The sequence below is a fragment of the Rhinolophus hipposideros genome, assembly GCF_964194185.1.
Source record: "Rhinolophus hipposideros genome assembly, chromosome: 25".
Lineage (NCBI taxonomy): Eukaryota > Metazoa > Chordata > Mammalia > Chiroptera > Rhinolophidae > Rhinolophus > Rhinolophus hipposideros.
The window spans coordinates 20,519,008-20,546,536 of record NC_138071.1 but is presented as its reverse complement, the minus strand read 5'-3'; the positions used below and the strand labels follow the sequence as shown (position 1 = coordinate 20,546,536).

General features: G+C 46.9%; 1 protein-coding gene across 2 annotated transcripts in view; it reads left to right on the top strand.

Annotated features, from left to right (window-relative positions):
• The first annotated feature begins 1,384 nt into the window (after positions 1-1,384).
• Positions 1,385-27,529, top strand: part of KIAA1549 — a 102,154-nt gene continuing 76,009 nt past the window's right edge. For both annotated transcript variants that reach the window (XM_081038612.1, XM_081038613.1), the window contains exon 1: positions 1,385-1,562. In XM_081038612.1, coding sequence (XP_080894738.1) covers positions 1,409-1,562 — 154 coding nt within the window. In that variant the 5' untranslated portion in view covers positions 1,385-1,408. The remainder of the gene's footprint in view (positions 1,563-27,529) is intronic.

Genomic DNA, 27,529 nt, shown 5'->3' with positions numbered 1-27,529 from the left:
CACAGAAGAACGCCTCCGCCTTATTCTGAGGAGGGGTTATTACTGATTTTCCAATCTTACCCCGGGGCAAGACACCTAGATGGATTGCAGTTGCAAGGCTGGGCCTCGTAGGGGGACCGGACTGGAGCAACACAGATGCTTTTGTCAATGTAGATGATTCACGTTTTTCACTGTCCACCATAGTTCCCCGGGAAATAAGATAGTGTTCTCAACTCACGCCTTCGGTGCCCTGCCTGGTGCAAGCGCTCCAATAGGATGAAAAGATTCAAAATTGCCAATTCCACGTTCCAAGACCTTTACATCACAGAGCGTCTTCAGCGTTAGATGCCTGGCACATATGTAGCAGGTACTTGGCAAACGTTAACTCCCTTCTTCACTTTCCTCATTTCCCCAGGGAACGCTAACCCCCAAACGCCAATCTTCTCACGTTCTCTCCATCTCCCCAAAGCGCTCTTTTCCCTAAAAGAGCCTGGACGAGCGCGGTTCTCTCCAGCTCCGCTTCTATTCGGTTCCACGGGCGCCTTCTGAAGGCCTACTACGTGCGGGGTGTGCGGGCCTCCCAAGCCCAGAACGTCCGGTCCAACGACCGACCGGGACAGGCGGCAGAACCCCTAGCCAGCAGAAAGGACGGGTCGCGCTGTGTGCGCGCTTTTCTCACCCCCGTTACTGCACGTCGGGCTCTTAGGCAGCGACGACCTTTCCTCTGCTTTGTCCCCTCTGCAGCCCCGAAGGCTGTCCCTGCAAATGCGGGCGCCCCACTCCCACCTGCTGCCCCGCACACAATCGAGCAGCGCGCGGGCAGGCGCGAGAGGAGGGGGAAGGCCCGGCGCGCGCGGGGCCGGCCGGCTTTCCCGCTCTGACCCCTGCCGGCCGGCCTCCGTCACGCGGTCCCGGCGCCCCCGGGGCGGAACGCGCGGGGCCCCCAGGCGGCGGCCCCGTCGGTGGGTGCGGGTCGGGGCGGCGCCGGCCTCCCGCGTCCCCCGCGCCCCCTCCCGGGAGGCGGGTCCTGGGGGAGGGCCCGGCCCCCGCCGCGCAGCCCCGGAGCCTCCGAGCGCCCGCGCCCGCCCGCGCCCGCCCGCGCGTCTTTCCGGCCGCCCCGCAGGCAGGCAGGCCGGCGGCCGGCGGCCGGGAGGGGGTGCTCGCCTCCCCGCGCGGGGCGCGCGCGTTGCCGGGCAGCGGCTCGGAGGCTCCGAAGGGGGCGGAGCGGCGAGGCCGGCGTGCGGCTGGCGGCCCCTGTCCGCGGTTCCGGCCCCCGGCCCGCCCCGCCTCGCCGGCCTCCCTCCGCGCCGGGGAGCGGCGCCCGGTCCCAGCAGCAGCCGCAGCGGCCGCCTCTCCCGAGCCCAGGGCGCCGAGGGGCGAGGCCCGGCCGGGAGAGCTGGGGGCGCGGCGCCGACGCCGAGGCGCGGCCATGGACGGGAAGACCCGCGCCGGGGTCGCGCTGGTCCCGGGGCCGAGCGGCCGCGGGCCTTCCGCCCGCCGCCCCCGCCGCCGCCGCGCGGGACCGCTGCTTCCCGGCCTCTGGCTGCTGCTGCTGCTGGCCCGGCCGGCCTCGTGCGCCCCAGGTAAGCACGGCCGAGCCCCGCGGGCCGCCGCCGCCACCCTGCCTGCCTTTATTGCTGTTATTTTCAAAATCCTGCTTTCCCCGCCCATCCTTTTATTCTCCACCGCTCCCTCGCCCTCTTTTCTTAAGATGCTTTTCCATTCTTCTTGGGCCCCGCAAATAAAGAGACGGAGAAAATCAAACGTAAAAGGCATGCGGATTGTGGCCAATCTTGCTAAAGGTCTGCAAAGCTATCCTCTTATCCACGGAGCCCGAGGCGGGTCTGGTGGCTTCATCTCCGAACGTGCCTTTCTTTTCCCTGCAAAATGCAAGCTCTGGAATTGTATCTGCATGGCTGTATCAATGTGTATCAAATGTTTGGGAGTACTTTATTGTCGGGGCGAAGGGGTACGTTCGGTTTAAAACGGTATTGCATTACTCTGAGCAGCCCTGCGTCCCCCAGATGCAGGTAGGCTGGCGGTGTCCCCCGGTGCACAGGACACAAAGAACATTCAAAGAATCTCTCTTGGAAAGCGCTCTGGCCATGGATCTTTCCAGGGAACTAGCTATTGCTATCACTCCTGCAAAAGTACAGCATCGTGTGAAAATATTGTGATTCTTAAGTGTCAGGGCATGAAAGGAGTCACGGTTGTTTTTACAGTAGATGCAGTTTACTGACTGTTCGTCAGCATGGAATTAAGAGGCATGATTTATGAAGAAGCATGTGGGTGGGTTTTGTTGTTGAGGAAATGATTTAATTCATACTGCTTCTCTGAAATGTTTATTCGTCCCCCCCTGTGCATGCACACAGGATGGTCTGGAAACCATCTCTGAGCTGACACAATGCTATAGGCCACTGGTTGCCCTCCCCACACACACTGGCCACTTTGGGGGCAGAAAAGGAAAGGTGGAATGAACAGCTGTGGGTGGAGAGCTGCTGCTCACTGAACAAAAACAGAAAGCCATGCAAGCTACTCCAAATCCTCCCCTCTCTTGGGAGCAGGGCCAAGGGACTGCCAAGTGGCTCTGGAAGGAAATGGAACACATTTGAAGGTGTCCCTTTGCACCTCACTGTAGGAATTATAACCAATGCCATGCAGGGGATGGTACAGTACAAGGCCAGGAAGAGACTTCAGAAATCACAGAATGGAACCGCTCCTTTTCCTAAAGAGGAAACTGAAAAGTGACTTGCTCAAGGTCACAGGCTGGTTGGTACAATCATCACTTTTCTATTTGTCCTGCTGCACTGCCCCGTAGACTTTTACACACCCGAGGCCTCCATAGATTTCCTACAGCTGGGTGGAACGCTGTCTCACAAAGTCACGCGGGAGGTGGGGGCAACAAAATGGGTCTCTTGCAGGCAGTATACAGAGAGTGCAAACAGCTTTGCCTAATCTATCACCTCAGGTCTCAGTTCTACACTTAGGGTGTTTGTCATGCAGGGTGTCATGCGGGGTCCCTGGTCCCGCTCCCCACATGAGCGTCAGCTAATAGATTCGTCAGCTGTGGGACACAGCAAACTAAGCATTTCCCTTTACTGAGTGCTGCCTGTGTGCCAGTTGTGCGTTTTATACACATGATCCAATCACGTTATGAGTTAGGCATCACTGTCCCATTGAGGAAACTAAGGCTGTAGGAGTGTAGATTAGTTTGACTCCAAAACTCTCAACTCTATGTACTTAGGCTCTATGCACTTAGCTTCCCCACATGAATGGGGCCAACTGGGTATACTACAAATGTAGAGAATATAAGTAATTCTTTTGATAAATCTAAAATCAATAGCGGGGCTGTTTGTCTTGTCCCTCCATAACTTGCTCTTCTTTAGAAGTCCGTTCCTGTTTTACCTCAACCCCCGATACAAATTGTCATGCGGGGTCTCTGGTCTCGCTCCCCACATAAGAGCATAGGACATGGTGAGGCCAAAAAGGAACACCCACGGAGCCATAGATAAGGGAGTCATACCACTATATTCTCGCTGGCTGGTGGCTGGGTTGGAGACACAGGAAGTAGGAGCCACACAATCCACAATCTGCCGTGTCCGCTTCTCTGCCAATCGAACCCACTTGCTAACTGCAATCCATGCTTGCTAGCTCAGCCACGGCAGTTGTATTAGTGGCTAATGGCTAACTGGTAACAGCTGATGGCTAACTAGTCACAGCTGATGACCATCTACTACCCGAGCCAGCACCGTTCCATGGGAGGCCGAGAGCCTGGAAACTGCTCTCTGGGACGCTGTCCCCACAGAAATACAGGCTGACCCCGTTTTTATTGCACTTCACATGTGTTGAGTTTCTTACAAATTGACGGCAAGACCCTCCGCCAGCAGAAAGATCATGACTCACTTTATTGTGATACTTACTTTATCATGGTGGTCTGGAAGTGAACCTGCAGTATCGTGCGGGGTCTCTGGTCCCACTCCCCTGCAGTGTCTCTGAGGTCTGCCTGTATTCAGCCTGGAGACGTGAAATTAACTGTATGTCCGCTCTAGAGCTGACATCGCAGAAGCAGAGACTTCATCCTTTCACTCATTTGTGTATTGGGCTTCTCTGGTCTGCACAGCTGCTTCTAGGCAGGACCTGGCGAAGCGGAGGACATGCACCTGTCCTCCAGGATCCAATTAGAGATAAAGCAGCGCGCGCAGACCCCTGCACGATGAGGTCACGGGCAGGAGAGGCAGTGAGAGAGCGCGTCAGGGAAGACCTCTCAAAGGTGGCCTCTGATCCACTTCTTGAAAGCTGTGAGGAGTAATGTTGGTGAAGGGTGGCTTCCCCATGCATGGTGAGTGGTGGCTGATCCTGGAAAGAGGTTGCCTTTCGATTGTTTGGCCCTGGTTTCCTCTCTGTGCCACTAGGACCCGCTTGGCTCCCAGTCCTGAGTGTTGTATTTTCACTATGAGAAGGGGAGTGGGGGAGGCTTTCCTGGACCCTGTTGTGGTGGTGCTCTTCCTAAAGGGTAAGCCGTGGTAGTCTAAAACTCAAATGGCATGTCTTAATCCTGTTTTGGATTTTCTAGGTTAGGCACCAGTCTCTGTGCCTGTCCTGTCGGAAAACCACCGCCTTCAGGAGGTTTCTCTTTCTTTGTTAACTTTTGTTAAATGGAGTCTACCTTCTAGTTGCAGCCCCTTATTTAAACTTCTATGTTTTATTGATTTCTTGCGTATTTCTATTTCATTCAGCATTTTGAAAGTGTCCCTGTTTGTTTGTTTAAACATTTGTAAGTTTGGTCTTGCTGTTCACTGTTGTGGAAACAGTTTGTAATACTTTGTAATACCGTTGAATGTTGTGCTTTTAGGACTTGCTACTTCTACAATGTAAAAAGAAAGAATTGGGCCTTTATCTTTATCTTATTCAGAGAGAGGTCTTTCTTAAAATAAGTTATTATGAAATTGTTACTTTGGCAGAGAATTTGGAAATTACTGGGAGTTATAATCCTACAATCCATAGGTAACACTGTAAATAGTTTTGTCTTTTCTTTGTTAATATTAAAGAAATGAAAATTGAACTATATGCATATTTACTTTTTTTCGCTCAATATTTAACTTCAGCACTTTCCTATTTGTTAAATATTGTTTGAAAACAGTTCCCGTCCTAATAATTTACTTAATTATTTTATTGCCAGCTTTTTTGGCTGTTGTAAATAGTGCTGTGATGAATAGATATGTAGGTAAGGCTTGGTCTGGATTTCTTTGTGTGTGGATTTTTTTTCGTTTTGTTTGTTTTTTTAAAACATACATTTCTAGAAGGGAAATTAGAATGTAATTTAAATCGGCTGGATCTTTGCGTGTTGTCTTCAGTGTGCTGGGTGTCTAATAGGTGCTTAGTAAGTTGAATGAATCATCTTTTTGTGTAAAGCTGTGATACTGAAATAAACCCTAGCAATTTATGCGGTTGCCTTATTCTTGTCATCATCACTAGTATTGCACATTACTTTTATAATACAACCCTTATTAAATAAACTTGTAATACAGTGCTTTAAATTTTATTACTTTCGAGTTGGATGTTTTTTGCTTATTTTGTATTTGTGTTCCATGAATTTTCCTCTTGTGTTTTTTCTTATGAATCTGTTGTGGCGTATATACTTAAATTTCTCTTTGTATATTCTGGATAGCAACCATTTTTATTTTTTCTCCCATGCGTTGTGTTTTCCCCCCTTCCAGTGGATTTTCTTTTAAATTTTATATAATTTTGAAATTCAGAAGGTTATGGTTCTAATTAGTTTTGATTAGCAAAATCTGCCATTTTTTTCACTTTGTAATTTGTTGCATTGTATGTATGCGTATGGCAGGTTAAAATTTTATCTTACTTGATGTGCTATTTTATTAGTCATTTCAAGGTGAACACTTGTTATTCTTTTGGGCTGGCTTAGTGTCCTATGAACAAAGAGTTAGATAAATGTTTTAAAAGCGATCCCTTCACCTCTTGCGCCAACTTGGGTAGGTGGAGGTGCTTAAGAACCTAGATTTCTGGGGGCTCTCCCTTGATCTACATTAGAATTTTTGGTGGGGAGGCCAGGGGAATCTTCATTTTTAACAAGTTCACAGCTGATTTTTTTTTTTTTTTGGCCCTTTAAACTTTGGCCCACTGATCCAGATGCTATAAATCCAGTAACGGAAAATTTAATAGCATTTTTGGGGCATACCACTTAATATCTTGCAATTGTCTTTCCACTGTTAGAATAGTTGATTTAAAATTGTGACATTGGAACAGACTTATTTTTGGTTTTATCTTGTTTGCTTGGTTTTCTTTGGGTTGGGAGTCAAAAGGACATAAGAAGACTTTATTTTCCAGTCTCACTCTTGTTCCCTTGGGAACAGTTGCTGCAGCCTTTGTCAGGAAATGCTTCGCTTAATCCTGAAAACAGAACCCAGCCAGGATGTTGTGAAAAGGTGCCCGGGACCTGGGAACCACAGGTTTTCTTGTATCGGTGCCCTGGGTGCTAGAGGCCGCTAATTACTGTAATTGTAATCACACTAGGTTGATTTTCCCAGATAGGCAGAAGCTGTGCTCACTGATCTAATTCGTTGCCAAGTTGTGGCCACCCACCTTTCATCTGCAGCGCACAGTGACATGATTTCTCTTTCACATGCCTATGCAGCACGACGTGTTGGAAAGCGCATTGAACTGTGAACTAGCAAACCCCACTGTGCTCTTACCTGCTCAAAACGGGCTTTGTGACTGTGCACAAGTTCCTTCCTTGGTGTAAGAAGGAGGTCACTGAGATGACCTCCCTTTTAGCGCTTACATTTCAAGTCCACATGTTGGCTACCTTGGAATGTACTTGTTCTAGACAGCAGTTGTCTTGTTTCTGTTGAATGTTTATGAGTGTCTCCATCGCATGGCCCTGTAGAGTGATCTGCAGAAGGCAGTTCACTCTTACCGTTGTATTCTTTTTGTTATTTTAATAGGACTTTATTGGGGAACAGTGTGTACTTCCAGGAAAAAAACAGTGTGTTTTTCCAAGTCTTTTTAATAAACCCTCTATATTTCTCTCTGGCATGCCTACCCCCAGGACACCTACTTTGCTCTCTTATTCTCTTTGTCTCTTCCTTGTTTCCATCTTCCTTGGTAGGGCTTTCGGGATGCTAGTACTTATAGTTTCAGGTATTGCTTCTCCTCATTAGTGAAACTCTAACCTTGCTACTGAAAGTGTGGGCCACAGGCCTGCAGCTGCGTCACCATTGATGGGGAGCTTGTAAGAAATGCAAACTCTCAGGCCCCACCTGAGTCAGTCTGAAGCAGAATCTGCATTTTTACAGGGTCCGCAGGTGATTTCACACACACCCACACACACCCATACTCACACACACACACACACACACACACACACACACTTGAATTTTGCGAAACCTCCTGCTCCAACCTGGGAGTAAGGGGCGTTGGATTGCTGGGGTCTGAGCCAGCCCAGACTACTCTGGAGCCAACCCAGATCTTCAGAGACCTTGAGATACACCTGCCTTTGGGACTGACTCGAGGTGAATACTATGTAAGAGCCCTACACCCCTAGACCAGGCAACTTCAGAACAGAGTGCTTCTCTAGACCTGCCCCGATTCATAACCCATTCATTCTTTATGGACGTTTGGCTGGTTGTTAAAACACTGAAATAGTACCACACCAGTTGGTAAATAGCTGCTGTACTGAGCATTCCCCATCTCCCCCAGTGCCTTGGGCCTGTATGCCTTCCCTTAGGATTCCCTCCCAGCATTACCCAGCAAATGAAGGGCTAATGCTCAGCTGGCAGGACCTCAGGTCTCTGCCTTAGAACAGCCCCCCTTTCGATTGGGCAGTGTGCATGCCCCGCCTGCTGTTTACGGTGCTGAGTATCACTGTGTCATTTATTTATTCAGCCATTCATCCATCCATCCTAGAGCCAGCACTTAAAGTGTGTTAAATGGATGCATTTGATGGTAGTTGAAGTCACAGACCTGGAAGGTCCTACCAAAGGAGAGCATATAGAGATGGAGATGAAGGCCAATGATAGAGGGCCAGGAAACTCACATTCAGGACAGGGGACGAGAAAGAGGAGCTCACAAAGGAAACTGACTGTCCTGACAAAATTGTGGCGTGAAAGCCATGGGACGAGAGAGTATATAGGTGAGGGACACACCATATCCCATGCTGCTGCACTAAACTCTCACAGGATGGAGTAAGGACCACCTGATCAGAATCACCTGGGGTTCTCGTGAGACACTCAGACTCAAGTTCAAGCTTGACTTACTGAATTAGGTGATGCTATTAGGTGATGCCTGAGGTTTTGTAGTTTTGAAATGTTCAGTAAGCTTCTCAAGTGATTCTTATGCCTGGTGAGGTTTTAGTTACCCCTGCAACTTAATGATGGCATGGGGGTGGATGGAGGTTTCAAACACATGCTATAGACTTGATCATGTTAATACGCTTTAAGGGAAGAATCAGTAAAGATAGAGTGGTTGAAAATTTAAGAAAGAGTGGAGGTAACTACAGGACAATTCCCCAGAAGTAAGGATTCTCATGTGGGCAGGCAGGCTCGCTGGAAGGAGGGTTGGGGAGAAACAGTATCGGGAGAAGGCATTGGAGGGGGCTGGTGGAGGGCTGGGAGTGAAGTCTAAGGTGATGGGAGAAATTCGTAGAGATGGCCAGTGCACGTGCGATGTGATTTCGTCTTGTGGCCTCTGACATTCCAAGGGAAAAGGGGCGATCGGCTTGAGTTAGGGTTGGGAACCTAGGGCAGGCGTGGTAAAGGGCCAAGGGAAACTGAGGGACCTGGCAAGACATTGTCTGGATGATGTGATATGGAATCTGGGTTGATGAGGAAGGGAGTGAAGCAGTGGATGGAGCGATGGGTGAAGGACTGAGAAAGGGGGTCTCCATGAGATCCCAGAGCAGAAGCATTGGCAGTGAGGTGGGGAGAAGGCTGGAGGGATTGGTAGTGTCATCATTTAAGGTTTCAGGAGTGCATCAACTCTGGTTTTGGTGTTGGTTAACGACTCAGGGGCAGGTGCAGTGTGGGAGTCATTTGTTAATGTGGAATGTGGATGAAGGCTTTTGCGTGAGTAATCTGTGGATGTTGAATTTGCTAAGAGTGAGGTCGACAGGACGAATGGCAAGGGCAAGGGCACCAAATCCTCAGCGAATGAACAGAAGTGACCGGATGACAACTTGTGATAGGGAAGGAACTGTCTCTTCATTCTATCTGTTTTTCTCCACCATCCCTACTGCCCCTGTCCTCATTCAAGCCCCGCCATCTTTTCTCGGGGTTACTGACATGGCGTCCACTTCTGCTCTTGCTCCATCTACCCATCCTTCACCTTCAGCTGGAAGGTCCTTCTAGAAACAAATTTGCTCATATCATATCCTTTTTAAACATCTGTGCTGGCTGCCCATGGTTTCATGATGCTCTCAGGTACTAGCGTTGTGGGGCGGGCGGGCTGGGAGTGGGGCTATGGATGTAGGGGCTCATGAGAAAATGCACACATGGGTGCGGAGTATTCCAAATGTCGGCACTGAAAGGGACCAACAAGAGAGGGGAAGTGAAGTGATTGGGAGACTGCGTTTTGCCCTCCTCAGATCCAGGACCAGCAGCAGAGAGGCCGTTTTTCAACCCCAGGGTGGGTGTGCTGTGTGGTATCAGACCAGCAGTTGACAGGGCCAGCTTCTGCTTTGGGAGGTGTTGTGTGTGTTCCAGGAGTGAAATAGGAAGTGAGTTAGGGGATGGTCAAAGGGGGAGTGGTAAGGTAGGGCCACCTGTACAGGTGAGGAAGTAGAGAGGGATAAGCCAGTTTGGGGTGGGGTTGGCAGGGACATTGCTGGAAAGGGAGGCAGTGAGGGCAGAGGCAAAGTCTCAGGTGTTTGGAGAGGATGGGATCTAGGGCAAGAGTGGAGGGACTCATTTTAGAGAGGAGCAAGACAGGAGGAGAACTAGGAGGCTAGATCTGGAGACGCAGATGCGTTATGGAGCGGGTGACTCTTTGGAGAACGGTAGATGAGACCATCTTTTCAAAGGAGGGCAAGCATGAAGTAGGACTGGGAACTTGAGAAAATACTGCTGGTTTCCAGAAGAAATTGAAAAAAGGTGAGTGTATGAATCGTCAGGCAATGGCAAGGCCCAGTTGGAGTTGGAAGGCCAGGCAGTCACTCTCGGCTTGCCCCTACGGCATCCCTGGGTGGCCTAGCGCCTTGGCAGAAAATGAGCAGGTGACAGCGGTCCTCGGTTGCCAATCGCATGTCTTGGCAAGAGGTCAGGGGCTTTGAAGGCTCCTCTGTCCTGGTGTTTGGCAGATAGATAGTTCACAGCCGTGTGGAGTCATTTGGAAACTCTCCTTCTTCCTTTGTTCCCTTGTCTCTTGTGTGGGCCTGTGGAAGGAACCCTCCGTCACTACCATTTTGGCCATAGAATTAACTGTGGAGCCAGACAGCCTGCAGGGCTGCTTCAAAACACTGGGTAAATACTGCTGGGGAACTTTCAGAGGGGGAAGCCTCACACATACACACACACCATCTTCTGAAGCCAGCTTCTAGGGGAACTTGGACAAAGCCCAGGAGACAGGTGTGAACTGGTGGGAGGTCGCCAGGCCTCTGCTACTGTGGGTGTGGCCTGTGGGCCAGCAGCAGTGCTGGGCTACTCTCAGGTCCTGCCCCAGACCGACTGACTCTTTTAAGAGCATCTCCCAGTGATTTGTATGCACACGAGGGTTTGCAAAGGTGTCTCATCGAGGTTGGGTGCATTTCAAAGATCGTTGGTGGTTACCTATTTAGTGGGGAGAAAAATTCAGCTTCGGTTGATTGGGAAAACTAAGAGGAGGAGCAGCAGCAGGTTCAGAGCTGAGCTGGTGTCTGGCGGGACGTGCAGCTCAGAGAATTGCCCACGCTCAGTATTTCCCCAGGGGGCCGGAATGCCTGGGGAATGCCTGTTTGGGAAGCTTGTCAGTCCCTGCACTGATGTCAGCAGGCGTCGGGCTGGGGGCTGCCAAGGATTACAAAAGCTCCTGGAGATGGGGGAAGCAAACAGGTGTCAAAACTGAGGTGGGGGTGGAAGCAGCCCCAGTGTCCATCAGCAGATGCATGGATGAACAAACTGGTCTGTTCGCACAATGGGATTATTTACTATCCCTTCTTAGAGAAGAGGAAGATTCGGGCACATGCGCAGACGTGGATGACCCTTGGCATTATGCTAAGTGACATAAGCCAGTCACAAGAAAACACATGCTGTCTGATTCCACTTATGTGAGGTACCTGGAGTCATCAGAATCATGGAGAATGGTGGTTGCCAAGCGCTGAGGGGAGGAAGGAATGGGGTGTCAGTGTTTAATGGGTAAAGAGTTTCAGTTTTGCAGGATGAGAAGAGTTGGTTGCACAACAGTGTGAGTGCTCAACACCACATAGCTGTAAATTTAGAAATGGTTAATATGGTGAATTTTATGTTATTGCGGTGTGTTTTTTTTTACTGTAATTACAAAAAAGATCCAAGTTAGGTTGAATGGGAACTAGCTGGTTGGGTAGCAGGAGTGAACATTCCTCAGAATTGGAAGTCACAGTGGTCTGGGGGCAGGGCAGGAGCACAGGTTGGGGACAGGTGGGTAGAGGCAGGTGACAGGCTGGGATGGGAAGGCCGTGGGCACAGGCCCGATCTGGGTGAGGGCAGTGGTGGGAGGTCAGGGGAGCAAGTCAGTGGCTGGCGGCTAGGACAGAGTCACTTGGCTCTGGCACCAATGAGGATTTTCAGGCCTCGCTGCCTCTCTTCTCCCCTCAGACCTCCCCTGTCACTGTCCTTGGCATCGTTGAGTGTTTTTTCCCTGCACATCCATTTGATGGCGGATGGGATGGGGGACAGAGCTGGGGAAGGGCCTCTAGGAAGGGGCTACAATTTGCAGCCGAGGCCTGAATAGAGGCTGAATAGAGTTTCAGGTATTAAAAAAAAATCAGATTCTGCTTCCTAACCCTTAGAATTGGGCTTTTAAATATTTTATGCATTTTCAGGATTACCATAGTTTTATTGGTTTTTTTCCTGATTGTAAAAATAATCTATGTTCATTGCAATAATTTGTACTTACTGTTCCCTCCGCCTGGAACATTCTTATCTCAGATATTATCTACATGGTTTACTAGGCCTCTTCCTTAGGTCTCTGCTTAGATCTCATCAGCGAGGCCTTCCCTACCTGTGCTTTTTAACAACCTCCTCCACAGCCTTGCTCCTGGCCCTGTCTTTTCTCCGTGGCGCCTGTCCACATACACGGGTGTTTGTTCTCCGTCTCTCTCCACCAGACAGCTCCACCAGGGTGGAGTTGACTGTTTCGTTCCGTGTCGTTTGTTCATTTGTGCAGCAAGTCTTCTGTGAATGCCTACTCTGTGCAGGCACTGCGCCGGGCCCTTGGTAAGTTTGTTACGTGGTGTGTTTCTAGGTGACAGGTGCCATGAAGAAATGGAGCAGATAAAGGGCTTGGGAGTGAGGACCGAAGTTGTCATCAAGGTGACTAGGGAGGCCTCATTGACAAGGTGACTGGATTAGATTGCTGGGGCTGCCATAGCAAAGTGCCACAAACTGAACGGCTTAAACAGCAGAAGTTTATTGTCACATAGTGCTGGAGGTCAGAAGTCCGCAGGTCAAGGTCGGGGGCCAAGATCTCTCTGACGGTGCTCGGGAAGGATCTATGCCAGGCCTCTCTCCTAGCTTCTGGCAGTCCTTAGCTTGTGGCAGCATAACTGCAGTCTTCATGTGGCGTTCTCCTTGTGTGCCTGCCTGGTGCAAAAGACCTCTTTTTATAAGGAGAGTCCACCCTATCCCAGTGTGACCTCATCTTAGCTACTTACATCTGCAGTGACCCTATTTCCAAATAAGGTCACATTTTGAGGTACTTGGGGTTAGGACTTCCACTTTACGAAATTTGGGGGTACCTGGTTGAACCCGTGACATTTAATCTAAGATTTGAAGGAGGCAAGGGGGTGAGCCCAGAAGGTGTTGGGGGGGAGAACAGGGTTACCAGCAGATGAAGTCGCCAGTGTGACGGCAGGAGTGTACCTATTGTTGGGTTTGAGGAGGCAGCCAGTGTGCCCAGAGCAGAGAGGGGAAGATGGTGAGGGGGTGACAGGAACTCAGGGCTGAGGGTGCGGCATCATAGGCCACCGGGACTTGGGCATCATTCCAGGTAAGGTGGGAAGCAGTCGGAGGGCTCGAGCAGAGGAGTGATACAACGAGGCTTAAAATATAAAATGTATTGCACATGAAATGAATTCAGATGGTAGAAAGAGATGTAAGTTAGAAAGTGAAAATCACCCCAAATCCTACCACTCACATAACCACAATGACATTTGGCTGTTTTTCCTTTCAAACCTTTCTTCCCCCACGCACATAAGCACATGCTCATACATGCAAAGTAACAGTATCCAATCCTACATATTTGCTGACTTGCTTTTTTTCCCCCCATTTCACACTTTATCATCAAATCTTTATGTTGCCAGGAGATATGGATCCACATCATGATTTTATTTGGTGCTGTGGATATTCTATACTTTATTTAACCAGTTCCCTGTTGATGGATAATTATGTTGCTTTCAGCTTTCGCTGTGATTAAAAAAAAGTTGAGCATTTTGTACATTTGTCTTTACACACTTTTCTAATTATTTCCTTAGGATAAATTCCCAGAAATAGAATTGCTGGACTAGGCAGTATTCATATATTCAATTTTGATATATATTGCCAAATTGTTCTCTAGAAAGTTTGAAGCAATCGACATTCTCTCTAGTAATGAACCAGAGTGCCAGTTTTGCTTCGCCCCTCCATGATATAAGCTGTTACCAATCTTTACTTTTGCCAAACTCGAGATTAAAAAATACCTTCTTTAAAGTTGCATTTCTTTGATTGTTCATTGGCACTGCGGTCCCTTTTGCATTTCTTTCTCTGGTTCTCTCCAGAAATCTCAGGGCTGACCTGGGAATAATTATCTAGCAATTACAGAGTGCTGGCCGTGTGTCGGACGTTGTGCTAGGCATAGGGCATCTTGTTGAATCTAAAAACCGCTCTACCAGGTAGGCACTATTGTTACCCCCATTTTACAGATGAGGAAAATCAAGATTAGAGAGGTTCACTAACTTGCTCAAGGTCACACAGCTGAGGAGGAGTCCTTGTAACCTTGAGGGATGGGGATGTGCACCCCCATCCAGGGTTTCCTTTGCTCTGGGTGCCTATTAGAGAGTGACTCTGTGATCTCTATCATTGAAATGCTCACTCACAGGCTTTGCTTGCTTCTTAGAATGGACTCTGCAGCTGGAGAGGCTGGAGAGCCGCAGCTGAGCCATGTGGGGCCCCTGGCCAGCCCCCTGCCTGTGTTAGAATCCCTAGGTATGAAGGCACCCCCAAACGCCCAGCATATCAAGGTGCTCACCAAATATTGGTTAAGAAAAATGAAGGAAGCAGGCTTTGGCAAGCTCAAGTATTGTGTGGAGGTGTTTCCTTTCAGCAGATTAAACATTTTTTAAAATAAAAAATTTTAGAAAGTTAACATTTCTATTATGAGCCTGTATTCCATGTCTTCCAGCACAGAAGATAATAGTGTTCTTAATACCAAGTTTCTTTCCTGCATTTCCTCTGTTATCATATCCTTGTGGTTTTGATAATATTTCTACTTTGTTTTGACTATATTTTCCTGTGGTTTGTTTCTGACAGTAAAGTGTGGTTGTAATGCATCCTCTTTGTTAATAAATTGGTGTATATCACTGGTTTAAAATCAATTTTTCATTAACTTTCAATTTTGGTGGGAGGAAGTCAATGCCTTAAAATAAATACCTTGTTCAAAACCCGACTAGGGCACCACGCGGTTCTACTTCCATTGTTTATGTGCCCCTTGAGCCTTTTTTGTTCTCTGTAAAACAGTGTATTAATGCCTTGAGTTCTCGCCTGGATCTGGTGTTAAAGTGTAACCTTCTAAATAATTTCCAGAAATCTTAGGCCAGAAATGGTTCTGTATTTTTCATCACAGTTTATATTGACTTTATTCATTGACAACCTTCAAGTTACTCTCCCTCTTCCAATGCAGCTTCCCATGAGAGGAAAACAGCATATACTGTAGAAAATAGATTTTATCCATCAGGATAAACTAGTTGTGCTGCAGAAATAGCCCCTCATCTCAGTGGCTTCTGACACCACCGTGTTGATCTTTTCTTACATGTCTTTGCTGCACCTTTTGAATTTTATTGGGAACTTTTGCTTACCTGGATCCTGTGTTTTCTTCTTCTATCGTGTCTTGGGGTTTCCAGTTACAGAATGCATGCCTGCAGGTAGACCAGTTGTATGGCAGTCCCATTCATGCATGCATGCATGTATTAGTGAGTTAACATTTTGTTTGAGTACTCACTGCCAGGTGCTGAGTGCCATTGGGATATGGAGATAAACATGGCAGTCAGTCGTGGCCCTTAGGGAAATCAGTCCAGTAGGAGAAGTCCTATACATAAATAACTGTCCCACAGTGTGCTAAGTGCTGTACAGAGGACTGCAGTGGTAATATAAAGAAGGCAGTAACTGGTGGTAGATGTAGGATCAAAGAGCTGTGTGGGAAATGGGATGTAAGATGAAGCATTCTTTTAGTGCCGAAGGGGAGCATGGTTTCAGTTATCTATTGCTGTATGACAAATCACCCCAAAACAGAATGGCTTAAAACAATAATGATATATTGTTTCTCATGATTCTGTGGGTCAAGAATTTGGACGGGGCTCAGAGGAGAGATTCTTCTGTTCCATGTAGTCTCGACGGAGGTCACTCACTGGGCTGTAGGTGGTTGGGCCAGAAGGTCCAAGAGGGCTTCACTCATGCGTCTACTATCTTGGAGCTCTTCCACATACCCTCCCTCTCTCTTCCTGTGCGACTGTCTTCCTCAAAGCATATTGGTCCCAGGATAGAGGATTTCATATTTGGCTGCAGGCTTTCAGGAGGCATGAAGCAGGAGCTGCCAGTTCTCTTAAGATCTTGGGTTCAAAAGTTCCCCAAAGAAGCAATCAGCATGTTACCTCTGCTTCATTCTGTTGGTCAGAGCAAGTCACAGGGCCAACCTAGATTCAGGGGGTGGGAGAGAATAGGAGCTCCCTGTGGATGAATGGAATAGCATCTGAATCGGAGGTGGTCATCTCTGGAGACTGTCTATCACAAGCAGAAAATGATTGAAGATAATGAACAAAAGGTATAATGACGAGCAAGTTCTCAGAAGAGATGGGAATAAGTGATAAAAAGAGGCATTATAATAGCTAAGTAACATTTAATATGCATTTACCACAGGCCAGGTGTTCTTCTAGGCACTGGACATGAATTAACTGTATTAATTTACTTAATCTTGACAATAACCCTATGAGGTACAACTATTCACTCCATTTCACAGGGAGGCACCAGATACACAAGGAGATGAAGTAACGGGCGTTAGGTCACGGGAAGAGGAGGGCTTCAAAGTCCTTTGGCAGGAAGAATGTCGCCTCTTCCACTGAGACAGTAGGAAGGAGGGAGTGCTGGCTACAGTTCTGGGTGGTTGCAGGTGAGGGGTGGGAGGATGGTGCTGTTGAGGAAGTTAATGTCCGATCGCCTCTTTTTTCTTTTTAAAGGTGATGTGGTCATCGCTTCAGTGCAATGGGATAGGGACAGGTTGGGCTCTGTGGAAAAAGAGGTTTATAATTGTAGTCCTTGTGGATTATAGCAGAAGGAGTAGAGCCGAAACTGAAGGGATTGTAGAGTGGTCGAGGACCCCTGGAGGTGAGTGAGGACCATCCGTGTGCAGCAGCATCCTCCCTTGGTCCTGTCAGGGTGTGTCAGGCAGAGAAGGTACATCATCGGGCTGATCCCAGAGCAGCTCTTTCAGCTCGTGATCCAAGTCGAATAGGTCTGTTTTCTACCCAGCTGCTGTGATTGCTCCAGGCACAAGATTTCCGCGGTGGCTCCCCAAAACAGCATTTCCATCCTAGATTTGAAGAGCGTCAATGTGCATTGACCCTGCACATTGGTTTTGACGTTTAATTGGGAGCCTATTCAAGGGACCCTTCAAGTGCTAAATGTCAAGTCTTGAGACTGCCCCTGGCACTTAGAATGGGATTTTATCCACCCACAGTGCCACGAGAGGAGACGCCGCTCTTTTTGGTGGGATGAAGGATGTGGGCATTGACTGTCCCCAGATCACAGTGAGGGGCAGATGGCTTCTGCTCTTCTGGCCATGCTGATGGCCTGCAAGGGGCCTGTCTGTCTCCAGAATTGCACAGGGAGGGCCCATGAGCGTGCCGAGGGAGAGACTGCATACTATGCCTCATCCATCTTGTAATCGTCCATACATCCATCCATGTAATTGTGCGGGGTCTTGTGGACCTGCAGTTTCCTAGCATTCTTCTCACTTACATACTTGGAGTCATAGGAATATATCTTCATATAGTTGCTCTCTTTGGAAAATCCAGAAGGCACCACCACATGGCTTTCTAGTCCTACCCAGAGTGCCTTAGAAAGCATTTCTTGAGAAAAGCACATTCAATACAGAAGGCTTCAGGGACCCTCCTGTGAGGTGCCTGTCATTGCAGTTTGGGCTCCAGCCTGGGGTGTCTGGGAGGTTCAGCCCTTTGCTGGTGTTAGACACATCTTTGTATGTATTTTTGGACACATCATTTGCACTGTTTCCTAAGCCACAGAGCTCCTGGTGCTGAATTTTGTGTCTCCTGGACCCCAGTGGCCCGGTCATCCTGTGACCAATTGAAGTTGGGACATCTGATTCATGCTTTGCTTCACCCTCTCTTGGAGTAACATTTGTGGTGTCAGCCGAAGCCTCTAACCAGACAAGATCTCATTCATGTCTAGGGAGCAGCCAGGCCTCTCTGTCTTTCCCCTCTCGTCCTGACGCCTGACCCGATACAACACGGCCATGACATCAGGAGCTGAAAATTGTTGGTTCTTGAAACGAGTGTTGAAAGAAGGGTCAGCTCTGATTCGAGATACGGTTCCCTAAACATTTCTTCTGGGAACATCACAAGTGAGGTTGGCCTCCCTACCCTCTGACTCATGAGTTCAGCTCTTACGAATTTGCCAAATTACAACTATATGACAGTGAAATTTATGTAAATTTATAAAGGGATCTGTTAATGGATCCTCTAATCAAGGGAAAAAAAGTCTGTAATTTAACTTTAAATACATTTTATTTGCAACCAAACTTTCAAGACATACTTCATGCTACAGTAATTGATAACCAACATCAGGGTTAAAAAGGATTGAACAGGGATTACACTTTCTCTGTTGGTAAAATCTGGGTTCTAACTGCAGGGTTTTTATGGGAACTAAATATAAAGACCCTTTGCCCTGTGCAGTTGGGCCTCTCCACTGTAAACCTCCACCCCTTCAACCCACGGTGGGAACACTGTTAGAATCATCTTTTTGTTGCACAGTGCCCAACGCAGTGTCTCGTACTAGTAGATGAATGAGGGAAGGAATGAGTACATGGTACTTTTTCTAGTTGTTTATGGTCGTGATTTGTGATAGTCGCTTTAGTTTTGATGGTTGGTTCATTGCCATGAAGGAAAGAATGACTATATACCAGATTTTTATAATACTACTAAGATTGTTTAAAAATTAGGCATGAGAGCTTTTGGCCATTGTGCACAAACCTTACTCTAGTAGCGTAACTTGTTGGCCTACCTGGACAGGCGCAGTTCCTGGGCCACACCACATGGGATTGTGTTGGATTGTTGCTGAGGGATCCAGAAGTGTCTGCTGTGTCCACGTTAGTCGGGGGTTGCTGGGCAGAAGCCGGTTCTCTCTGGATCCGAGAGAGGAAGAGTAACAATAAACTGAACCGGGGAGAGAAATACCGTTTTAAAGACAATCCCAGGCAAAGCCGTTACCGTGGAAAGTAAGTGACAGGTTGTGTAATCGTTCGTGAGTCATAGAACGTTACAGCTGATGAGTTATATGAACATACATATGTCAGTCTCTACTTCTGTGGCGCTGAGGAGGTGCCCCAGGGCCTGCACCTTCAGGACCCTGGCTGCAGGGGTCAGAAGACTGTTCCTTCAGGGTGTAGTCAACAGGATGAATTTCAGCCGTTTTTAAACTTCTGTCAAGATTCAAATTTTGGGGAAAGGGCTTGGGGCTTGGGATAGGTGCCCCGCGTACGGCCAGGCGAGAATGGGTATCTTGGGTGACAGATGTACCTAGATCATGAGCCAGGGTGGAGGGAGTGTTCTCCAAAGCAAGACCGGGGGAGTGGGTGCCAGGCAGGCCCAAACCCCACATGTCCACTCCCTGGCCTGTGTGTGTGAGTCACATGCCCACTTAGGCACAGCACATTTTTTTTTTACCTGTATACACACACATGCACACACAGAATCGTCGATAAACATGCTCATATATCTAGAGGAAGATACTCACGCAAAGATGAGGAAAGACAGAAATGTGTATTAATAGACATTTTCACAGACAAATACAAAGTGGGCAAGGACATGTGAGTACACCAGGAAGCATCATGTGTACAAATGTACAGGTAACAGCAGTATGTACACAGATGCATGTATAGATATATATGGGGAAATATGTGCACAACTACGGACAGACTCATGAGTGCATGCCCATGGCAAAGTGCGTGGGTGCTTGGAGAGAAAATGGCAGAAGGAGGGCTGCGTAGTCGAGAGTGAATAAAGGACAGACTAGAGGAGCGACAGATAAGGAGGAACAGCAAGTTGTACGGGATGTGAATTGGGTCCAGAGCTACATGCTCTAACGCAGTAGTGGGCTAAGATTTGTAACTTGCCTTTGGGTGTCTGCTGTGTGTTTTCGTAGGCCCCTTGGCTCTGTTCCTTGTGTTCACCAAGTTTATTTGATCAGAAGGTCGGTGTGATGCTACAGAGGGCAGTGTTCCTGCATCGTTCAGTCCGCGTTTTCCTTGATCCGTCGGCATTAGTGGAACAGCTCCCTCCCTGCCCTTTCCTGCCTCACTTCCTGCCTCTCTCCACCACACTGCCCTGGCCGTGTGGTCGTTCCCCATAAGGGCAACCACGTGGAGTTCTTTTATGCCTCTGTGCCTTTGCACATGCTGTGCCTATGCTGTCTGTCCCTTCTGCTGGGAATGCGCTTGCTCCTCCATTGCCTGGTTCTACTCCTGCCTCAAAAATCGCAGCCCAGACATCACCTACAGGAAGCCGTCCAGAAATCCCAGAATGTGTCAGATGTGTTCTTGCATGTGCGTCCCTATTAGAGCCCTGAGCCCTGTGTGCTGTGATTATTTCTAACTAGACTGAAAGCTTCTTGAGGGTAGATGGTGCATTACTCTACTTTCATCCCCACCACCTAACACCATGCCTGGTCCTCAGTAAACATTTGTTGAGTCCTTAAATGGATGATTGGAGGAATGATTCTAGGAGTGAATGAGTGAATGAATGAACCAGAATGAATAATGACTCAGTGAGCTCAGTACTCGGGCTCGCACCTGAATCGTAAGTCGGAACTCCTTTTCATACCCTCTCTTCTTCTTTGAAGACCTTAGTCATCTCCATGTGGTTGAACCCCAAAACGGCATCTTCTTAAACCCCTGCTGTCATTTAAAACTCAATACTGTCGATGTCTGAGTCCCTTGCATGTCCGTTCTTTCTCTGTGGGGGTAAGAAAGGTTTATTTGTCTCGGATGATAAATAACACTAATTTATAGCTACTTTGGAAAATGCGGAAATATAGTTAGAAGAAAGTGAACATCTTTGTCTAACAATAACGATTTTGTAAACAGTTGGGTATGCATTTTTCTATATATACACGTGTACATACATGTATGTGTAACAGACTTCACTTTTTCATAAAATGGGACCATGCTGTCTGTATCATTTTGCATCTTGTAATTCTCGTTTTCTTGCAAACATCTTCCGTGCTGTCATACTCTTTAACATGTATATATTAGCTCACAGTGGCCCTTGCGGGGATCGAACCGGCAACTTTGGTGTTATCAGCACCACACTCTAACCAACTGAGCTAACCGGCCACCTCTTTAAAATATTTTGTGATGGATGCACCCTAGTCCTTTGTAGAGCAGAACTTTTCGAGCCATTCTTTAATTGTTTGGCATCAAGTGGGTGTGTAGCATAAGCCAGTGCATTTGCTCATCTGGGAGCAGTTTGCAGAACTGTGGAGATGGCCATAAACAGTCTCCAGGGCCAGCCTTGTGAGTGCAGGCCTATCAAAGAGAAAATGTGGGCACGGGATGTCAGCTGTGCATGCCAGGAAAGGCCCTGGGAAGGAAAGGGAAAATGAGAACCAGTGCCTGGGGCAGCCACAGGGTTAAGGAGAAAGTGTTACAGGGGGAGAAGATCTGTGATGTTTGAAGGGGAGAGACAGAGAAGCGGAGATGGAGGAGGAGGATAGGTCCCGAGAAGCCTGCATTCTGGGATGCCACGTGTGGGATTCAGGTTACACAGAGAGGAAACTGTGTAAGTGGGGGAGGGGAGAGGCACACCTGAGCGTGGGGATGAAGGGATGATAGGGAGGGAACTGTGGTGATAGATGGGCTGAGGTGAGGGTGAAGGTGATGGGGGAACCTCACGTGAGACGCTGATAATTTCAGCAAAGTGGGAGAGGTGATCTGATGAGAGGGTGAGGTTTCAGCCTCGGGAGAGCAGGAGTAGAGCAGCTGCAGTGAGGAAGGTCACTGAGCTGGTGGCCTGGGTGGCCTCTGCCTTCAGCAGTGCAGGAGAGGTGGTGGGGAACAGCACCAGGAAATAAATTGGAAGTGATTATTCTTTTGCTATAATAGTCTTTCAGATGTTGCATCCCTTTTAAATAAATAGTACTCGTATTTCAATATAACTCAGATTCCAGAGGTGGTTTCCATTCCGCTTGTCAAGAATTCCTCTCATCATACAAATTAAAGCTCACAAAGTATATTTTCTTGAACACTGGTAAGGCTAGAAGGAAGATTTTAGGCAACCTTTCCTTGTTTTTGAACAGCTTAGTTGAAGTGACTTAACTAAGTGACCTGCTTAGTTTGAGTGTTTGGATCTGTTAAAAGTGTTTCAAGGGTTTTGCAAGTTTGACAGAAATTTAGTTTTTCAAGTTTTATATACCTCTATCTAGGCCTTTTTCTTGTAACTTCAAGTATCACACACACACCACACACACACACACACACACACACACACACACACACACACACACACACAATTACTCTTAAGTACAGAGCTGGATGTGGATTAGCCCAATACAGCTGTGCAACACCACTGAGATCGAGAAACAGGCCATTACCTGTCCTTCAGCAACCCCCCCAACCCCTCCCCCCCACGTCCCCTTCTGGTCTCAAGCCCCCTCCCCGCTCCAAGGTAATCCTTATCCTGATTTCAAACTGAAATATTAAATTAGCATGTGTGATCATGTCATACACAACTTTGGAGACAGCCAAGTGTTAGCTCATGTTGCCGGGTAACTTGTTTATGTGCAGGTCTGGAAATAAGATGGGCTCAGCCATCCTCTTGCAAATGTGACATTAATTAGGAGGGTTGTGGCTTGGCACAGTCCGTTGACTTCAGATCTGTTCATTGCTCTCGTGAACTTGCACACGCTGTCCCCAGTCCTGCCGGGGGCTGGCTCAGACGTACTTGTGTGTGACACACCCATGGGTCTCTGGGGGCCTGGTGTGTTACAGGCAGTCCTGGGTTCTGTTCCAGGTCCTCGGTGCCCCGGGGCCTCTGCCTTCGTCCCAGGGAACACATGTGATGGTTAGGTAACTTGAGGAACTCTTAATCTCGAGGCAGGCATTTCCTGGTACTCAGCTTTCAAGCTGGAGCCTGAAGAAGTGGTTTTGTTGGCCTGCAGATTTATTTATTTATTTTTGAATGTTGAAAGAATCGCCAACATTAAAACATGGGGGGATTTCACGTCAAAATGTGATTTTCTGTCTTCTTTTGGAATAACTGAATACCCACTCTCCTGCGCTGGGGGTCAGTCTTTGCAGCCCCCGTTTCTTGATCACGTGCCCTTTATTTTTGGAGGGTCACTCCTGGGCCTCTTCTCGCCCTGGCTGCTGTAGGCATTTGTGTTTGAGTCTCCTGAGGTTCCTAAATGAGGACTTTAAGAAACGTAACTTTCTGTGAGTTTGACTCAGTAGCAAGCGACTTAGCTATTTTCTAGCAAATATATTGTCTGAATCGTAGATCACAAGCTTTTCGCCAGAATCAGCAGCTAGGGTGTTGTATTTTGTTATTTTAAAAACTTATCACTCTGACTGTTATTTGGTAGGTCATGCTTTTACCTAGTTCAGAATTTATTAATGGAATGTGTGACACAATTTGGAGACCCCCACCGGGGCTGTCTGAGCAGTGGGGTCAGGTGCACGGGGGCTGGAGGCCAGCAAACCCATGTGCAAATCCCCGTTCCACGTCTTATTGACAGATGGTCTTTGTAGGTTTCTTAACCTTCCTGGATTCAGTCTCCTCACCTGCAAAATGGGTTGTTGGGGAAATTAAGTGACATCATGCCTGAAAGGTGCTTAGTACAGAACGTGGCATATAGTGGGTACTCAGTAAATACTAGCGATCATTTATGTTAATAAATTGATTTTTGTTGTTTTCCCTGGTAGCTTACTTTATTTACTATTTCATCTTGGGGAAATTGGTCAACACGAGGGCCACAAATTACATAAGAAATTCAACTGGATGAACAATGGTTCTATACTAATGGACTTATGAGATACTTGTGGAAGGGAGCAAATTTCTTTAATTCCCTTCTACTTGGTGTGAAGAGTTTGATAAATAAAATCCAAGTGAAACATGCTGTGGCTTTCCTATACGTGTAGCAGTTGGCAGAGGGTGTCTGAGAGGTATTACCTGTCCTCATCAGCTGCCATCTCCAGGCCACCCCAGGAAAGATAGAGTGCATGTCTGGTTCTCAGCTGGGCATTTGGTGTTGTCATTGTCAGAATGGGGGCGGGGCGGACATTACAGACAGTGGGTAGTGCCAGGGATTCCAGAGAACGGGATCTCTAGATGCCTCTCTGTAAGATTGTTGTAAGGCCTTAGTGTTTTATTACTGTTTTTTTTTTTTAAGTTAAAGTTTGGTTTAGAATATCTGTGGTTTGTGAGAGACTTTTCTCCCTGCCCCTATCGCCAAGCAAAAGAAGGAGTAATTGTATTATGACAGTAGAGTAGTTTAAAATTCTCACTGAGGATGCCCTGTGTTCCTTATTTAAAGTGTTAGAATCAAGACTCTTTTTCTCTTAGAGGCCACTGATTCCTCTAGAGAGATCAACCAAGGCTTACATACAGGCAGAAAAAAAATTTTTTTGAAGAATAAATTCTAACCAGTGTTTCAAAAGCAGGGAATAAAACACCTCATTCAGTAAATTTAACAATGAGTATAATATGATTTAGTTTCATATTCTTATTTGAAACTGGTTGAGGGAAGAGAGATGATAGGGAGCTAACACAGGAGAGTCTGGAAAAGGATGGAGAGAGATGGGGGAAGACACATGGGGGGTTAGTAAGTGAGTGGGGGTTAGTAAGCTCAGAGATGGGGAAACCAGCTTAAACCAGTTCTTTGTCAAGCTTGCTGTTGACCTAAACTGTGGATATAGTTAAAAATTGCCAGTCATATAAAAAAAATCTTTATAATCTTATTTAAAAATTGGTCTGTCTCAAAGGATGATTTCAATATGCGTAGAAGAAAACATGTTAGCAATCGGGTTTCAAAGTGGGGATGGTCAGAAATCACAGTCTTTGGGTAAGATGGCATGTGTGAGTTCATGCTTTAAATACGAACTATATTTACATGCATAAAGGTGATAGATGAAATACAAACATAGAAACCCGAAAAGCCTCATCAGTCTCAAAAGCAAGATAGCCACCTCGGTGGACCAGAAGCGGCACAGAACTGCGAATAGCTAGTGGGGCTGAGGTCAGCTTCAGTCAAGTGGAGGGGGCTGACGTAGAAACTGCCAGCTGAGAGCTAAACGCAGCAAATGCTAACAGCTCAGAGGTACTACCCAGACAGCAGCTGTCAGCACAGTAAGGAGGTGATTAACACCTTCCTTTGAGGAAGCTCCGGGAACTGGCCTGGCCGGGAGGACTGGAGTAGCCGTCTTAGTGCTAAGGCCTGGGGCTAAATTAACCTGTGCGTTCCTGGGTCCCACCTCCTTGGAGAGTCTGCGGAGAGGCCTGGAAATCCACAAGTTTTAAAGATCCGCAGGCGATTCTCAGAGCAGGGCTGCTCTGAGAAAAACCGTACTGGCGGAAAGGAAAGCCAGCTTTTGGTGAATAAGAGCAAAGTTAAATGGGACTAAGGATGTTTAATTTGTACCTAGGAGCTTTTTGCATTTGTGCGCTTGAATTGATTACCTTTAAAAAAAATTGTAGTAAAATACACATAACCTTTACCTTCAAGTACTATTTTAGTCATTTTTAAAGTGTGCAATTCAGTGGCATTAAGTACGTTCACAGTGTGGTACAACCATCCCCGCTGTCTAGTTCCACTGCCCCCTCCGCAGCCCCTGGCCGCCACTAATCTGCCTTCTGTCTCTATGGCCGTGCCGGTTCTGGAAGTTTCATGTCAGTGGGATCATCCATATGTGCTGTTGTGTGTGTGTCTGGCCGCTTTCACTCAGCATAATGTCTTCAAGGTTCGTGCGTGTTGACGTTTGTATCAGTACCGCATTTTTTTTCATGGCCAAATACTACTGCATTGTACGGATAGACCACATCTTGTTTATGCATTTATTACTTGATGGACTTCTGGGTTGTTTCCACCTGTTCGTGGAAACCTTTTAGATTGCGGTAAAATATATGTAACATAAAATTGACCACGTTAACAATTTTTAAGTGTACAGCATAGTGGCATTGATTGCAACATTTTTTAACCTTTCCCGATTTCTTTGGAGAATTCAGGCTCCATCAGCAGCATGTAGGCAGGTCAGACGTGAGGGCAGGAGACTCTCTGCCTTCTTGCTCCAGGCTGGTCTTCTGTGAGCTGCAGGTGCCCTATCGCAGGGGAAAACGAGGAGGGCCTGAGAAGCTTAGCTGTTAATAGCGGCTTTCTCAGGGTCACTAAAAGGTTCTACAGAAAGTAATAACTAGTCTTTATTTTTGGAGGAAGGGAAGATTCTTCCCTCTGTCCACACAGGGAGTATACTGCTTATTAACACTTCTGTGAGTATGGGATGGGGAAGAAAAGATTCTTTTCTTTTTTTTTTTTCCTCCCTGTTTTTTAGAAACTCTAGTTACGGGGGATTTGGGAAGAAGTGGAACTTGAAACTGTTGAACCATCATGTTTTAAGGTTATTTTAGTATTTCATTAATCTCTCCTTTGGAAAGGGACTGAAATAAATGTACTGCTTTGGAAATATTCTGACACTTCTATTTCCACCTTCCCTTCTTCATAACTGTCATAATGTCCAATATTTCCTTCATGCTTCATTCACCATCTTTTTGGAACGTGGTCAGAAAGGAAAAAAAGGAGAGAGAGAGAGAGAGCTGACATACATACAGAGTCAGTGATTTATCTGTCATCTTTCTAAAGAACAGAGAAATCAGCATCTTTGTCCTGAACTCCTAATCAGGTGATTTCAATGTGCTCAAGCACACGTTCTTATTTCAGATCCCAATAATTATTATTCTTTCTGTAATTATATCTGAGTGTAGGGGATATCTTTAATACAGGCTTAAAAAACCCAGCCTCCCTAATGAAATAATGGGTGTAAGCAAGGATCATCGTGACTGCTGAATCCGTAGGTGAAGAGTTGATGAGAAGTCTCACCCTGGATCGAGCACACTGTCACCACCAAAAGCCCCTGCTACATTTTAGTGTCACTCACAGTGGTACAGCCAGGCGTTCAGCACCTCCTGTGATGCAGAAGGAAGCACAGAGGACCAACCCCCTAGAAAGTATTCTTGCCAAAAATATTGATTCTGAATCTAAGGAAGCCTTTTGCTCTAATGACCACTTTGTCAAAGATTGGGGGGTTAGAAGAACATGTTAAATGAAACTATGAGAATACAGTCAGCCAATAACAGAATACGGGTTGTCTATAGAGACAGATGACCTTTTTCTTTCACAAGTAAGTGGTGGGAGTTTAAAAAAAGAAAAAAAGGAGGGGGAAACTGTTACAGAGTAAAAGAGCCACAAGAGACACATCGACCAAAGCAGTGTGTGCCTCTGATTTTGATCCTGATTCGGAAAAGGGAATTGTACAAAAATATTTTGAGGCTATCAAGGAAAACTAAGTATGAATGGATAATTAGATGATATTAGGAATTATTTTCAATTTTGTTGGCTGTGATAATGGTTGTGGTTATGAGTTTTAAAAGCCCTTATCAGATATACCAAAATATTTATTAGTGGAATGAATGGTGTCTGATTTGCTTTCCTTTTAGTTAAGAAGAAAAGTTGAGGGGATCGATAAAGTAAGTGTGGCAGGAAGTTGGTGTTGAAGCTGGGTAATAGGTTCTAGTCTTTCACTTTTTTTTTATTAAAGTTTATTGGGGTGACAATTGTTAGTAAAGTTACATAGATTTCAGGTGTACAATTCTGTATTACACCATCTATGAATC